This window comes from Sardina pilchardus, chromosome 10 (genome assembly GCF_963854185.1).
Source record: "Sardina pilchardus chromosome 10, fSarPil1.1, whole genome shotgun sequence".
Lineage (NCBI taxonomy): Eukaryota > Metazoa > Chordata > Actinopteri > Clupeiformes > Clupeidae > Sardina > Sardina pilchardus.
Window position 1 is genome coordinate 12,012,397 of NC_085003.1, and position 16,078 is coordinate 12,028,474.

A 16,078-nucleotide genomic window follows, 5' to 3' on the forward strand; every position below is an offset into this window, starting at 1 on the left:
TGACAAGCCAGCAACAGCTCTAGAAGAGAAACGGCGCCATCTAGAGGCTATGGAATGTATGGCTATGAGTTTTATCAGTGAAATTATGGGAATTGAAGACCTACCAGTAGGATATTTTATATTCTTAATTGCTAAACGCTGATTGCTTCAACTTCAAAATAGCCTTTCTATTATGTCTTCCAGTAGGCCTATATAATTTGGCAGTAGGGAAACATATATCACAGACATATAGCCTATCATTATTCGTTTCCCTGAGGTTGTAGGCTAAGGTCATGATTTTGTTTTAAAAAGACATCAACATTATGTATTATAATAATCGACAATATGTAAATTAGGCAGTATTACATACCATGCATGCATTCAAAATGCTTTTACTGCCTTAATAAAATAGGTGATGGAAAGGAGTGCTTTGACTGGGGCAGGCTAAAATGCAGCAAAGACCTCAACTTCGACTGCGTCAAATTTGCACACCTTCATCGTTCTCTAATTAAATGTAACAGAATCCTTCAAGTTAGGCTTTCACCATGCCTTTAAAAGAAGTGACACTGACACGTAGCTCCATTGGTGCCTCCCGGTCTACCGAACTTAACTATGTATTGAGAAATCATATTTCCACACCACACGTTTTTCTTGACATTCGTTTGTTGTATGAGGAACAACGCATATTTTTTTCTGTTTCTACGACGACAACAACAGGATCTTACCAGTTTGTGTTGGTTTTCAGTTGTCTTTCTTTTAAGTTTGGGAAAGTCATTTCAGTCCATTTGTATAAGCTGACTTCTCATTGGCTGATGTAATACCTATCAGCTACAATGTTAGGTTGCACCTTCGCTGTCCGTGACGAGATGGACAGATATTTTTATCAACAGTATGTAGCAGTTAATTTTCTCTGAAGGTGAGTTTTGCTCTGAGTTCCTCCAGCATGACACCTTGTAGGCTATTTCAATGTGAAAATTATTTTGTTTTGTAAAGCACTGGAACATAGTCAGCTCTGGAACAGATGTTTCAACAGTTGATCGTAGGAATAATTTCCAGGATAAAACTATCCAAAACTAAGTTCAGTCTTTTCACAACAGACCGTCTCTATCTGTGGCGTTTTATATAACAGATAACACGTTAACACTGCCAACGTGTTGAGCAGCAATAGCAACGACCATATCATGTGTCTCAAACTTTGATAGAAGTTAACCTCTCGCTACGGCTACAGGACTCCTGAAATGTCGATACATTTGTATAGAAAATAAACTAAATTCGATCAGATGAATGTCCTAAAAAGTTGGCTGCAGCCCTTCTGGCAATATTGTAACTAGATTTGACACGTAGGCCCACAAGCGCACACACCCAGAACCTGCCTGTCAATATATCTGAATGTAATCCGTGGTGGAGATCCTAATCTCAGAAAAAATCACGAGTAGAAGAAAACCTTTTGAAAACCTCAAAAATCAGTTGTTTTAATAAGCTATGCCCTCACAACAACATGTTTAAATTGTCTTAAATGTCTAAAAATGTAATAACATTTGTATATAGGCCTAGTGAGGAACTGCCTGAGGAATCTTCCTCTTGTCCTTTTCTGATTTAGCCTACCATTTGAATCTCAAGTCTATGGCCTCCTGTAGGCTATTATACCCTTTGCTTAATGCTGATCTGTTTACGATTTGAGAACTTCAGGTTACACAGTTTCAAAGTTGTCTCACTGTGTAGGCTACTGTGGAATAAATAGTACATAGTTTCTGCAGGGCAAAACATTTGTCCGTCATTAGGCCCATACTGTATACTAATAAGTTATTAAATGTTCCAAGGGTGGTTTTCCCTCACTCCGGAGATGCGGCGTGGAGAGTCTGTTCCGCGGGCCTTCCTGGCTCCTGTGGATGTCCATGCCAGTGTGGACGGGCAGGTGTACATGTTCCAAGGCCGAGAGGCAGACTCCGGGGGCTCTTCGGAGGACGATGAGTTCAACGTGATGGAACTGAGGCCCAGAGGCCGTGACTCGGAGGAGCGTGAGAGAGAGAGGGTGGGCGAGCTACTGCTGCTGGAGAGGGATATCTCACAGGGGGACAATCTCAACAAACTGGCACTGCAGTATGGTTGCAAGGTAAGCCTACTGTGTTCAGAATTGTTCTGCTGCATAAACAAACCATATTACTTGACCGTTCAAACGGTAAGATTTGGTCAGAGAGTCATTTGGTCGCAGACCTCCGCCAAGTGAAAACATAACTGCCTCCTGGATCAAGATGGTGATACGGATCACTCCCAAAATTGAATTGTTTCTTCCTTGAGTCATTTCAGACCTTTCCTGACAATTTTATCAAAATCCATCCATAGCTTTTTGAGTTATCTTGCGAACAGACAGACAGACAGACCCTGATGAAAACATAACCTCCTTGGCGGAGGTAATAACTCTAACATGAACAGTATCATATGCACTGCTTGCATATATGTTTGTGTTTATATCTTCTGATTTTACTTCATCATTTTTAAATTTATTTTCACATATCTTACTCAGGTGGCTGATATCAAACGAGTGAACAACCTGATTCAGGACCAGGACTTGTACGCATTGAAATCGATTAAAATTCCTGTGAAAAAGCACGGCATTCTCACAGAGACCAACTCGGAGCTCCGTGAGCCTGAACCAGGACCCTCGACTCAATCCACTGCCTCTGTCTTAACCTGTGACACTCCCACAGAATGCCCTCCTGGCAGGCCTCAAGTACAGGAGTACACAGACTTTCTCAAAGAGGTGGACAATGACATTGAGAGGCTCATTCAAACCACGGAGGAGGAGTTCTTGGTTGACCAGGAGGACCCGCGGAGGTGGGGGCCTCGTGGGCAGCGACTGGGCAGCTACGGGGCCGACTGGGGCATCCAGTGGTGGAACGCTGTGGTGGCCATGCTTCTCATTGGCATCGTGCTGCCCATTTTCTACGTGGTCTATTTCAAAACCCAAGACAGTGGAACAGCTGTTTTAAACGACAGCGGGGTGAACAGCTCCAGCTCCATCACTACCTCAAATAGCTCGATTGCGAGTGTCAGTGTGTTGAGCCCTGGGAGTACTGTGATGGACCATTTAAGCAAGCCACACACATAATTTGGAGTGGCAGACATTTGGGGAAAGATGCCTGGAATTCACCCATGGTCTGTCATGTCTCGTTTTTGTTTTGTGCCAAACCAAGAAGAGCTCCTTCAGGTCTCCAAAGACATATCAGCTTCAACCAAATAAGACAGAAAGTGGCTTGTGTAAAATCAAGAAATGCATAGGATGTTTTAACATGATATAACATATTACGTTGACATGGCAATTTCAATACTGTTGTAACATTTGTAGCCTATGTGGTTTTGATGGCTGCCTGTTGAGGATAAGTTTTGTCTTTATGTCAGCAGTATTATAACAGTGTTTTTGGCGAGGTGGGTTGTGTTGCTTAACCACAAAGCTCAGTGAAATGTTCACTGCTCAAAATGGCCACTGATGTCAAACCAATATCTCAACAATTAAACACTATTGTGTGTATTGTGTTAGTAACATGACAACATAAGTGGGACTTTCACTTATTCAATTCACACACAATTGACATACTGTATTTTTGACTGTGGTGTAGTATTTTGCTATGTCTTTTTCATTTTGTTTGTTGTGAAAACCATCTGGTACTTATTGTTCCAGATCATTCAGTGATAGTGATATAGCACTACATTCTAACTATGCACTTTTGTGAAGGTTTAGCTTATGACTGATTTGTGTGTGTGAGTCTTCAAAGATCAATTAATCTATAAGGTATGGGCATCCAGAGGTTTAATACCGAACTAGACCCTCAATGCGAAAAATGAAAATAACCCTACAATATCATCACAAAGTGGTAGGCCTATGACAATGCCAACAGATAAACTATGTTTTGCCTTTTTTCATTAAGATGTTGGAACATTGAGTGGGCTTTTTGGCTTGCTGACTTGTGTGAATTTATATTCATACCTCAAACAGGCGAATTTAATCTTTCAAAAACTACAATATATATTTTGTATTAAATCTTACTAAAGTATATGCCTGACAGGCAGTTCTATGCAGAAACTGTAATGTGTGTGAAAGTGCAATAAATGACCTCCTTACAGTTGTTTGATTGTCCTTTTGGAATATAGATACTGTAGGTTGATGGTTTTCAATATGTCGTCCATTTAAGATTATGCCATCATTTCATTCTAAATTGTTTGTGATTAATTTTTTGTAGGACCAGGGTGAGACCAAAATAATCACCAAAAAGTTCTAAAAAGAAACGTTCTGTTATATCTCAAGATTTTTACATTGCTGCTTTAGAGCAGCAACATGGAGTCTGGTTTACTGTGTGTACTACTACCTAAAGCAATTACACTAATATGGCCCACATACTCTGCTATTAGAGACAGATTGTGCTATTTCTTGGTAATCTAACATATCCAATTATACAAATTAGAGATAGTTATTCCATGTACACCAATATGGGAGTCTAACATTATGTAATATGGACACACTGAGATGAATTGTAGATAGTGTTTGGTAGCTGTTATATATTACGTCAGAATAACAATTGATAAACCTGTATGGCATGGACATACTGTTAATTTTTCCATTCAAAGATTTGATGGTTGAAGGCTGATGTTCATGCAACATAATTTCAACATGATTCAACACAATTATGAACTATACTGTATGTCAGACATATTTTAAATGTAAAGAAAACACATGTAGCAACATTTCAGTCCTGATCCTGATGATCTGTCCGAATAAACACATTTTAGACATGAGGAGGAGCAAAAAAACAAAAAAAAACACCATCACAATCCCCCAAAGAATGTGACGAGTAAACGAGAGAAAAACAAGCAGGAGTGAAATAGGGATGAAGCTCAAACCCGAGACAAGGTGAGCTAAGATGGGAGAGAGAGAGAGAGAGAGAGAGAGAGAGAGAGAGAGAGAGAGAGAATACACAGACATTTTACTGAGCCTATAGCTGTCCCAGACTTTGGCTCCCAGGGTGCATTGCGGGAGGGTTGTTATGTGTTGTTGTGTTGTGTTGCATGTTGTTATGGATGCCACCTCCGGTGCAAGTGTTGTCAGTGTGAGTGTATGTGTGTATAGTCACTGCTATTTGTGTGTCATTAGTGACAGCCGTGCGTGTGCAGTGGTGTCGGGGAATTGGACTGGAAAGGCATACCTGAGTGAAAGGGTATAATCTTAAAAGCAATCGTATTTTGTTACAATAAGGGGATGTTAAAATGCTATTGCCATTGGTTAGGGACTTCCCGTGATTGTTAGTGCTCATACCCAATAACCTGCTCAAAGTATAACTTGCTCTACAACCATCATACTGTACCACTATAGGCTAAAGAGTGCTAGCAGCCCAGATCGACCTCCCTTCCATACATGGGCAACACATACACACCTCGAAATATACCTCAAGCATTGCGGAGAAACTTTCTGTCAATAACCAAGACGGAATGCCAGCTCAATCAGATTCTTCAGCTATAATTCAGCCCATATGCTAATGGTTCTGTAAGGCCTCGTACCCATGGCCATGCCTCCTGATGTAAGCTGTTCGAACATGGCGACCTTTTCAGAACATCTTCAGGCCTTTTCACATAGTACACCATGAATCACGTGTCCCCTGGTAGACTTTGGTGCTACTGTATATCGCTGGCTAGATTTGTCAACGGTCTCAGACAACTTGTCTGGTACTATGTCAGGATCTTGTTGGGCCTTGGAGCAGTTAGCCACCCTGCCGACCATTTTGTGATTGTCTTTTGACATGTTTCTGTGTTCTGCTTTTCTGGCCATATATCTGTATCAGTCTATAGGCTATACTGTCTGTCATGAGTCCTCGTCTTTGCCCATGCCCTTTTTTGACTTGTAGTTCTTGTCTATGTTAGTTTCCATCTGTTCCTTCTCTCACATGTTCTCTATCACCCTGTTAATCTAGTCCAGCCTTCTATTTGTTGTTAGTTGGTGTATTGTATCATTTCAGCCTTTCATTTCTTTGTTTGTCAGGGTTGCATGTTTTTTTTTTTTTTACTTGCCTAGTCTCTTGCCACATGTTGCTTGGACTGTACTCCTGATTGCTGTCACTCTTACCTTGTGCCGTGCATTTGGGTACTGTAGACTGCATCTCCCTGACAGAGGCGCTGTTACTAAATCAACCACATTCTATCATCAATCTTCACTGGTCTTGCATGAGGTTGTCTCACTTCTGCTATTAGTTCCTCTCTCTTAAGCTTCTTTCTTTCAAAGGCTTCCGCAATTACAAGATACATTAACTTAATAATGTAGTTTACAATGCGGTTATAACATTATAGCATTGATATACTGTACCATAGCATTAACAACAATACACTGTGAAATTTGAAGTGGCCCTCATTACATCAAACAGCAATCTCCAACCTCCAAGGGCTGTCATTCTTGGGCACCATGATGACAGACAAGGTCCATGGCTTAAATGGTACTATAAATAAGACCGACTGCATTTATATAGAGCTTTAGTCCAGCATGCAGTCAAAACTATAGATGCACACCCAAGTTTCACCCATTCACACACTGATGGCCAAGGATGCCATGCAAGGAGCTAACCTGAATATCAGAAGCAGTCTAAGTGTCAGTCTGGTGTCTTGCCCAAGAACACTTTCTCAATGACAGGGTCAGGAGAGGCCTGGCTTGAACCTCCCCTACCTACCTCCTTTTTAAGTGCCAGGTCTATAATGTCAGCAGCTTGCTTCTCTGCCAAAGCCCATTTAGCAGCTGCTTATTGTGATGGTGGCAAGAAGTTTGTCAACATGCTGAAACTGCATTAATTTTTATCATAGCGGTCCATACTGTCCGTTTGTACCTAAAGTCATTAAAAATAGGGCCTGCTTAAACACATAGACAATAAAACAAATGATGGACAGAGCCACTCCGGACTTATGTAGAGAAATGGACTGAACTTCGGTTACATGTCTGGTAGCACCATACAGAAAATTATAACTGACGTTCAAACAGAGTGCTTCAAGTGTGAGCACAGTTTTTTGTAAGAACTCTGTTCCGACATAGAGCCAATCTAATAAAACGTCACTGGATAAAATGTATCTGATACTTTGGGCCTGTCTCCTGTGCCACAGAAAGTCTACAACAACATTTAATATGTAGGCTAGGGGCAAAGCCATCGATATCTCAAAGTTGCGTCAGCCGTTGACTTCGCTGTTAGAGCCAGATTAGAGTGGTCATGTGGTTAGTGGTTCCTTTGGTCCCTGGTTTACGGGACTGACAGCAGCAATCGCATTAATATTTACGGTAAATACTCAATGAAAATTACTATAAACTGCATTGCCACACACATATATTACTCACTGAAAATGCATTATTATGCACACGACCATAAGTTATGTAGAAAAGTCTTATGATAACACCTGAGATATTCATTCATTTCCCCATTGAGAGGAACTATTGAACGACCATGACATACCGGATGTGCCGCCATTTTTTGGACATGGGAGTGAATGGTTGTGTCGCAACTTTGAGATATTGATGGCTTTGTGTATGGGGCCATACCATGAGATATAATATTAAATAAGCCTCATTGTGCACTGCATGCGTGTTTGAGACTACCCTTGTGTTGTCCTTTATTGTTATTGTTTCTACATTTATTTTTTTTCTCCAGTTTTAATGAAAGGTAATGCAGGCTAAAGGTCATCCCTGTCTGTAAATGTGATAGCTATAAATTTGATGAACCGTATGAAAAATGAAATTCTAAACCCTGTTGTACTACTGAGTACTGAGATATATCTGTCTTGCTTTATCTAAGACACCTAACAATATATTGCTTAGAGCTGTGCACTCTCACTTCACAAACTTCAAAATGTGCTAGCTGTAGATGATGACATATGACACTGTGTGTGTGACACATGTGTGAACGAAAAGAAACACTTGGCTGTTCACTTTGTTCCCTTTTTTTGAAAAATAATACAAACAATCTGGTCTGGTCTTCAGCTAGAGGATTAAAGCAGCACTATGCACTTTTACTTTAAATATATTCTAAGTGATGTTACACTGTTTCTAAGCTAAAACATTTTGGTCACCTACAGCAAACATCTCTGTCGATGCACAGCAGCCATTATGCACCCGAATTTTCACCACACACCAGCTTGAGGTGGAGAGTGAGAGAGTGAATGGGCCCGTTCACAAGCCCCGCCCACCGAACGCGGAGCACAGGCAGACACACTCCAACAACTTCAGTTCACAGCTCCATAGAAAGGCTTCGGGAGCCGCGATTTTTGTCAGATTTTAACTGCCACAAGCCAGGGTTGTACACAAATTGGGCCTCATCTTGGATCTTTGAAAGTGAACAGTAAGGGCTTGTTTTTACGGGGAGTGCACTGTATACTGTTGAGAAAGCCTTGAAAGTTAGAGTGCTTCAGGTGGCTGTGTCATCTTTCCATTGAGGGTTAGGGTTTCCACTGTAACTTGCGTTTAGTGCTGCCGCGATTAGTCAACGTATTCGACATAATCGATTGTGAAAATTAGCCGACGGCAATTTTTTTAGTCGATTATTCGTTTTGCCATTGACCCCCTATTTATTTTTGGTCTCCCGTCTCTAACGGCTGTAATGTTATTAATTAAACTGTTGAAACGAACATGATGCCGCCCGTGATCTCAACAATCAAGGTGCGCGTCATTAAAGAGACGGCATCTTTAACATAGAACGAAATACATTTAAGTATCATGTGGAACCCATCTCAGACTTACCACAAAAAGTAGTTGTTTAGATTAGTCGACTAATCGAAAAATTAGTCGAAAGATTAATCGTTAGAAAATGAGTCGTTAGTGGCAGCACTACTTGCGTTGTGTATTGCTGGAAATAACTTGGAGATGATGACGATGATGATTGTAGATAAAGTGACTTTATTTCCTGTATGGGTCAGGACATACCAAGTTATGGGCGGGCAATGGATCTCGTCAGTCTGCAGCAGTTAATTTCCATTGGTTTGTTGCTTTTGCTTGGTTAGTTGAGCTTGAGCTTCACAGAAAGTAACCGGATTTCCTTTCATGGGATTAATCAAGTTAATCTAATCTTGTTTTAGTTTGTAGCGCTTGTGATTATGTTATCTGTCATGTGGAAGAGGGCAGCTCTGAGCATGCAAGAAAGACGTAGCTCCAGTAATTATTCTAGTGAGAAAAGATCAGTGTGTTGCAGTGAAATAAACGTGTGAAACTTGCAGAAAAACATCACCAGAAAAAAAAGTATCCATAGCTTGGCAACTAACAGATGTAAACTTGAGACTAATTCAGCTAAGTCAAAAATCTATGGTGCACATGATTAATGAATCTGAGATTTTGCTCATTATTTCATTTTAGTATTTTACAAAAAACAAAAGAAAAAAACTATGTAAGGACTTGCATTGATATAAAGATGTGATTGTTTCTGGAGGGAAATTTCAAAATAGACCTCTGAACTTTGTTCGCTTTTGTAGCAAACCTCAGAGGTCTATACCCACACTCTCCTCCAATGATAGAATGTGAAAGTAGGCCAGATTGGCCACCAGCTGCAATTTGGCAGAGTAACCACCATAAGACACCAAATGTGTCGTTGATCATTATGCTGTGTTCTTGTTATTTTGTTTGTAAAGTAGGTTAGGCTAGTCAAACTTTACTGGCATGGAAGTGCATTTCTTCTAGTGGTTCTTAACTGGTCTGACTTTGGGACCCACAATTTCATAAACGGGACTCATATGTATTTAGCGTTCAAGCCAAAGGATATTGTGAGCTACATGGTAACACACAAAGTATTACTGTAGACTTACTTGCCTGGAACATGCTGATGTTTGGCATTACCTTTGCGTTTACCACTAAAATGATGTCTAACATGACCGGTTACATAAACATTGTTTATGTCCATGGCCATGACTAACATTACAGTCTGTTAAAATAAAGGCCTACAATTAGATCTGATAAGGTAGCATTTTAATAAAAGCTCTGTGACCCAACGGTTCCGTGACCCATTTTTGGGTCCCGACCCACCAGTTAAGAAACACCGTTCTAGAGGAAGTAAAGTGATGAACACTAATTGATTAAATTTACTCAATTACTGTACTTTACAATTACTGTACTTTACTTGAGTATTTCAATTTTGTTAAACTTTTTACTTTTACTCCACTACATTTCTAGGCCAAATATCTCAATTTTTTCTCCATTTGTGATAACTGAAGTACTGTACAGCTGAAGTTCCTTTTGGAAAAAAGACTGTCCAAATACACGTGAACTTACATGTGTATTTTCTATTAAGTAAACTAGGCTTTAAATAGTGGTGTTGCCTAACCTAAGTTGTTGGTATATACATTATTTACTGTACCTTGTTGGCCTCTTTTCACAATATTGATGTTACCATAACTAGCCTCATAACGCCATTGAGCAAATGATGACAGACAATGATAGATAGATATACGATGATAGACAATCTGGCACTATCAAACACAAAAGGGGACGTCTTGATTTGGTCCGAAAGTGTAAAGCATTCACCCTCCTGACGCCTAGTGCTGGCAAGACAGCTAGCAGCCTGGACTTCCCTTGTCTGTCAATTAAACTGATCTCAACTCATGATCGCCATCTGACTCACAGAACCTACATGTATTCTTGCTGGCATTGCTCAGGTCACACTAACTGTGGAGATGTGCCACTGAGCTGGGTATCTAGTTTGTGGTGACCTGTTGCTATCAGCTTTGTCACACCTTCCTTCCTCACAAACTGTAGCTGGTTTGCTACAAGTCTCTCACGCCACAGGAATGTACAAATGGTTTCAAATTGCCTTAGTAGGCTATGCTCAGAACCACTGGAGTGGCATATAGTTGAGGTCCAAATATACTCCACATTGCATTCACTTCATTGTGTGGCAATACACCTGCCAAGTGTGAATTTGGGCAAATAAACAGTGGGAGGGGTATCCATAAAGACACATAGCTTTGCCGTTTTCACCTCCATATACACATATTTACTTGCTGCTTTACCAAACATAAAAGAACCATTCGTTTGTCATCACAGGAAGTGTTTTTCCCTTTTCTATTTTTACAGGAGTCCAAAATGCAAGTGCATTTGTCCAATATGCAAGTGTAATTGTCCATGAGAACATGATTTGTTATCTCATGGACAATTAATAGTCACTTCCTTTACTGATAATGCTAGGAGAATTACTGCATCAAGGCATTCTAAATAATAATAACATTAACAATGATATCATATACAACAGATATTAGCATGTTTAACTTTGGGGGCAAAAACAGTGACTACTGTGGAGACACATAGAGCATCATCGTGTGGCGTAATAACTCCATGACGGAGCATTATCATCATGTGGTGTAATAACTCTGACAGAGCATAATCATTGTGTGGTGTAATAACTGATAGAGCGTAATACATATCCTGTTGTCATCGTGTTCACACATATTCTGTTGTCATGTATCAGGTTGTGTCAGGTCAGGGTATGGTATCCCTAGCTGCTCACCCTGAGTTGTCTTTAGGACTTGTGTACTCTCAAACTGTCAAAATAGCTTATTTACCCCCCAGAGCCACCCAAAACCAGCAGTTTAAGTTCCAAAGAAATAAACCAGTCCTGGGTTCCTGGGCGAGTCAGAATAATAACCCATTCCTGGGTTATTTGGAATTTAATGTCAATGGGGTGCTTTCCAGACTGTCCTGTAGAGCAAATACAAGTTCGCTAAGAGAGTCTGTCTGGGTCAAACCAGGCTACTGTGCAGCACCCCTATAGCACACATGTGTTACCCTCACATGGAGAGAGCTATACTGCACACACTTTTGAATTGTTTGTGCATTGTTTTTAAGCCCAAGTACGCTGTCTGTCCGGCATCTTTTGTCTTGTGTGTCAAAGTCTTGTGTGTGAGCGCTTTGAATTGCACTCTGTGCATGAAAGCGTTAAAAGTAAAGGTGGCTTGACTATGAGGCAGGAAGGTGCTGACTGAAAAACCACAAACCAACAGGTTTCGTGTGAAGGTCATACCCTCAGTAAAGGCACAGAAAGTATATATTTGACTATCAGTATGGTACAACACAGTCTCATTGTTACATGAAATTGATGACTATTTTATTATCATTTATTATCTTGAATGTAATTGCTAATAACTATTGTTGACAATGCATTCTTGTTTGTAAGGTCTAAAGTTTTTTATGCAAGTAAAAATCAGCATGTTGAAGACGTATGGAAAGCACCCAAATTAGGTTGTTGAATTGCAAACAACGGCAGCGGCAAGTAACATGAAAACTCGAGATCAAGCGTTTTGGGCTAATGTAATCTCAAGCGTTTTGGGCTAATATAATCTCAACTAATGTGAATGCAACAATTGGTAAACACAGATGGAAACATCAAACATTAATGATAGATTGTCTCAGTGGACATGACTTACTGTACATCTGGCCATTTTCAATTGTTGAGGCCTGATCTGATCAGGCAGTGAACTATCTAATATGACATCACCTGCTGTTCATTATAGGAGCAATATCTATAGATTTGAGGATGCGGTTGGGTCTAGTGTGTTGTTTGGATTGAGTGCAAGATTCAGTGGCATGGCTGTGGACTGACGTAATTCCCGGTGGGAGAAAGCGTACAGGAAGGGGTTCACACAGCTGTTGATGAAAGTCAATGCTCCAGCGGCATTCTTAGTGACCCTGGAAAACCGCAGGAGGTCCTTCGATCCTAAAGAAACTGCCACGATGGTGAACAAATTGTTGAGGTGGATGGGAATGTAGAAAATGAAGAACACCACGATGATGCTGACCACCAGCTTCTTCATCCTCTCGTGTCCCGAACGAATGGTCTGCGTCACCCTCCTGTGCAGGCTGACGTATAGGGACGCAAGGATAGAGAACGGAAGGACAAACAGCAGCAGGCTCTCGAGCAGGAGTGTGGTCACCTGTTCCCCGTCCCACCTGTAGTGTTGCAGGCAGTGGAGTCGCCCATCCTTCTTCACCAACATCACTTCTCTCTGGACCAGGGCATGGCAGGATAGAATGCCTCCGAGAGCCCACACCAGGCCCAGCAGAAGCTTCCTCCCCGGCGACTTGAGCTCGGCCCAGCGCTGCGGATAGAGCACCTGGATGTAGCGCTGCACGCTCAGGAGAGTGATGCACAGCACGCTGGTGTAGAGGCTCCAGTACACCAGGTAGGAGAGAAGCTTGCAAGGCATCAAGCCCAGGCTCCAGCCGTGACACAGCGTGTAAATCCACACAGGCAGCGTGAGCAGAGTCAGCAGGTCGGACACAGAGAGGTTCAGCATCAGCCAGAGGGTGAAGTTTCCTCCGGCCAGTCGGTGTCGGAGGACGGCCAGCACCACCAGATTGCCAGGCACCCCCAGGGCACAGCAGAAGCCCAGCATGGCACTGACCATCTGGACCTCCAGCGAGACATGGGCAGTGGAGCTGTTGGAGATGTTGAGCTGCTGCTGTTGCATGATAGAAATGACTGCTGGCGGAACAATGTGACCACTACGAGCCGTCAGAGCAGTGTGAGCAATCAAGAGGAAGTTGCATGCAATAAGCCCAAGCAAACTTCCTGCCCACACTTCACACCTTCGCAGCCGCTGGAATTACTACACAGTCAAAGATGGTATAGTTACGAAGATGAATCATAAAGGGGGTTTTCAATGGAATGAAATGGTGCCCACTTCCGCCTATCTGGGCATGATCAGTGACGAGTAATCGGTTTAGACCAGTGTAGAAGCAGCAGAAGCAGTGTGCCGTTGATAACAGGTGGCCTGCGCAATTAGCGGAGACAGGTCAGGTCAGGAGGGACAGGTCGTGAACAAAGTTACTTTTCTATGTATTTATCACGCTGGAAAATACGATTTCAATGTGGGAATGTTAGAAAGACGTGTGCCTTGTAGAATATGGGTTCGTTACTTGCATTGCTGAATGTAAGGGCTAAGGGAATGGTCATAATCCGAGATAAGGTTTATTTCTCCCGTTTGCCTCCTAAATGGGAGTGGCACTACGTCACAGGGTAACCGGAATTGACCCTCATATGAGTCGTCTCACTTTATAAACCGTCCCTGACACAGTGATGATGTGCTATTCCGTGGCAGGATTATGCTTTGGTTTGAAATGATGAACTTCACACATAGATTTTGCATAGTTATTGAAGATGCTGAAGATTGGTTAGACATGAGGAATTTTGAATTTTGAAATGATTTGTTGTTCTTTCCCAACATATTGGGCAGGTTCAAAGCTGATGTCTTGGGTTCTTGGGTTTTCATCTTAAATTTCGATGGATGATCAGGATCGTTTTGTATGTTTCAAGCAGCTCTACAAGGATTTGCCGTTGTGTTTGTGCAGGTCTACACTCATTTGCCTGAATGTTATCCTACAAAAGGGGGAGTTGTTGTAGGGTTGAAGAGGCTATGGTATGTTTGCAGTATATATATCATGTTTTTACAGGCTATATTGTGTTTATCTATTGTATTGTATTGTATATCTATATGATCTATTAGGCCTATAGTATGTGTCTGTCAGAGGTTACCAAATTTAAATATTATTTCAATAGTGCAGTTTATTATGGTTGGGGATGGTTTAGGATGGTAGACTGGTCAGGATGATGTTCACAAACATGATACGTTTCCTCTTTTGACAGCCAAATTATGCCCATTCAGTTGAATTTTTCCATATAAGCAAATATTCACAATTTTTCATCTGTATACCACAATACTGGCACCTTACATGAACCACATGATGCACATTAATTATTAATAGGGTCTAAATATGATCAATGGTTCGAGGAAAAAAAACTGACAGAGACAACCTGTACCACCTTTAAGGTTGGGTTTAATCATGGTCCTTGTCAGGTCCCCCTGAGAAATGAAAAATCAGTCTTGGTGAAATATTGGTCTTGGTACATCAACCTTGCTGGCTATGCTTTTAGCCAGTGGAGGGCGCTGTCGTTGCAAACAGAAGGCTACGATCCTTCTTGCCAGAATCATCAGCAATCCAGATTGTTTCCCAAGGTCTGAAATAAATTGGCTTTGGACAAAATGTTTGCACACTGTGAGATCAGTTCAATACTTTGACCTCTCCACGACCCTGGCATTCTCCATCAGTTGCTTTGCTTCCCCTTTCAAAACTGTCTCCTTCATTAGATGCTATCAATTTTCAGATAGGCCTTCACTGAATTTCGTAGACCATCTGAGGTCAGCTGCTTGCATCTGGTTGTAATTACATCTGATTGATTCCACGAAACCTTATGGAAATTTAGCATCAGCGTTGTGTTGCATTACTGTAAGCAATTACATGTCCATACATTGCTGCTAACCTGATTCTGCAACATTTGTATCATTTGTGTGCCTTTTCCGGCCCACCAGAACTTCATTTGCGTTATGTGGTCTTCCTCTAAGAGGGTTTTGATTTTCCATTTATCCAAAATTCAATCATCTTTACATACATGCACTGATCAGAATCAGAATCAGCTTTATTGACCAGGTTTGCGTAAAACAAATAAGGCATTTTGAATGTGACTCCGGTTAATCTTTGCTGTCAAAGTACAACACTCAACAATAACATAGAAATAACTAGAAAAGCACTCCAAGAGCGCAGACCTGCACCAAGCGCCTCCTGGATTCAGACGGTGATCCGGATCACTCCCAAAATGGTATCATTTCTTCCTTGGATTATCTTGTTTACAAACAGACAAACAAACAAACAAACAAACAAACAAACCCCGATGAAGAAAACATAACCTCCTTGGCGGAGGAAATAAAAATACAGTAAGAATAGAATGAAGGGCAGTAGGGTCAGGGGGCAGGTCGTGGACATCTCAACAGGCACAAGTAAAATGCAATATACAATTGACAAGAGGGTGAGAATAGTGAAATATCAGTATAGACTGAGGTTCAGGATTAAATATAAATATAGTGCAAGGCAGTTCAGTGCAATGATAATGTATTACAGTGATAGCAATACTGTGACTAAGATTGAAGTACACATGAGGTTGATGGTTCACATTGATTGACTATGTTCGGTGTTAGGGTGGGTGCTATTTTGAATGTTCAGCGGAGTGACTGCTTGGGGGAAGAAGCTGTCTTTGTGACGTCTGGTTTT

At 41.3% G+C, this 16,078-nt stretch overlaps 2 protein-coding genes across 2 annotated transcripts; one reads left to right on the forward strand and one right to left on the reverse strand.

The window, feature by feature from the left end:
* The first annotated feature begins 820 nt into the window (after positions 1-820).
* Positions 821-4,098, forward strand: lysmd4 (LysM, putative peptidoglycan-binding, domain containing 4). The gene is made up of 3 exons (XM_062548280.1): positions 821-895; positions 1,800-2,092; positions 2,504-4,098. Exons 2-3 carry the CDS (start codon positions 1,823-1,825, stop codon positions 3,086-3,088), a joined length of 855 nt encoding a protein of 284 aa, XP_062404264.1. The 5' UTR covers positions 821-895; positions 1,800-1,822; the 3' UTR covers positions 3,089-4,098.
* Positions 4,099-12,079: 7,981 nt separating this feature from the next.
* LOC134094425 (leukotriene B4 receptor 1-like) lies at positions 12,080-13,443 on the reverse strand. Its single transcript, XM_062547937.1, has one exon. It carries the CDS (start codon positions 13,441-13,443, stop codon positions 12,496-12,498), a length of 948 nt encoding a protein of 315 aa, XP_062403921.1. The 3' UTR covers positions 12,080-12,495.
* Between the last annotated feature and the right edge of the window lie 2,635 nt (positions 13,444-16,078).

Bases quoted from the DNA above. Each gene is read 5' to 3' on its own strand.
- lysmd4 (XM_062548280.1), top strand. From the start codon at position 1,823: ATGCGGCGTGGAGAGTCTGTTCCGCGGGCCTTCCTGGCTCCTGTGGAT. The intron at 2,093-2,503 runs GTAAGCCTACTG...TATCTTACTCAG, and splicing joins CACTGCAGTATGGTTGCAAG to GTGGCTGATATCAAACGAGT.
- LOC134094425 (XM_062547937.1), bottom strand. From the start codon at position 13,443: ATGCAACAGCAGCAGCTCAACATCTCCAACAGCTCCACTGCCCATGTC.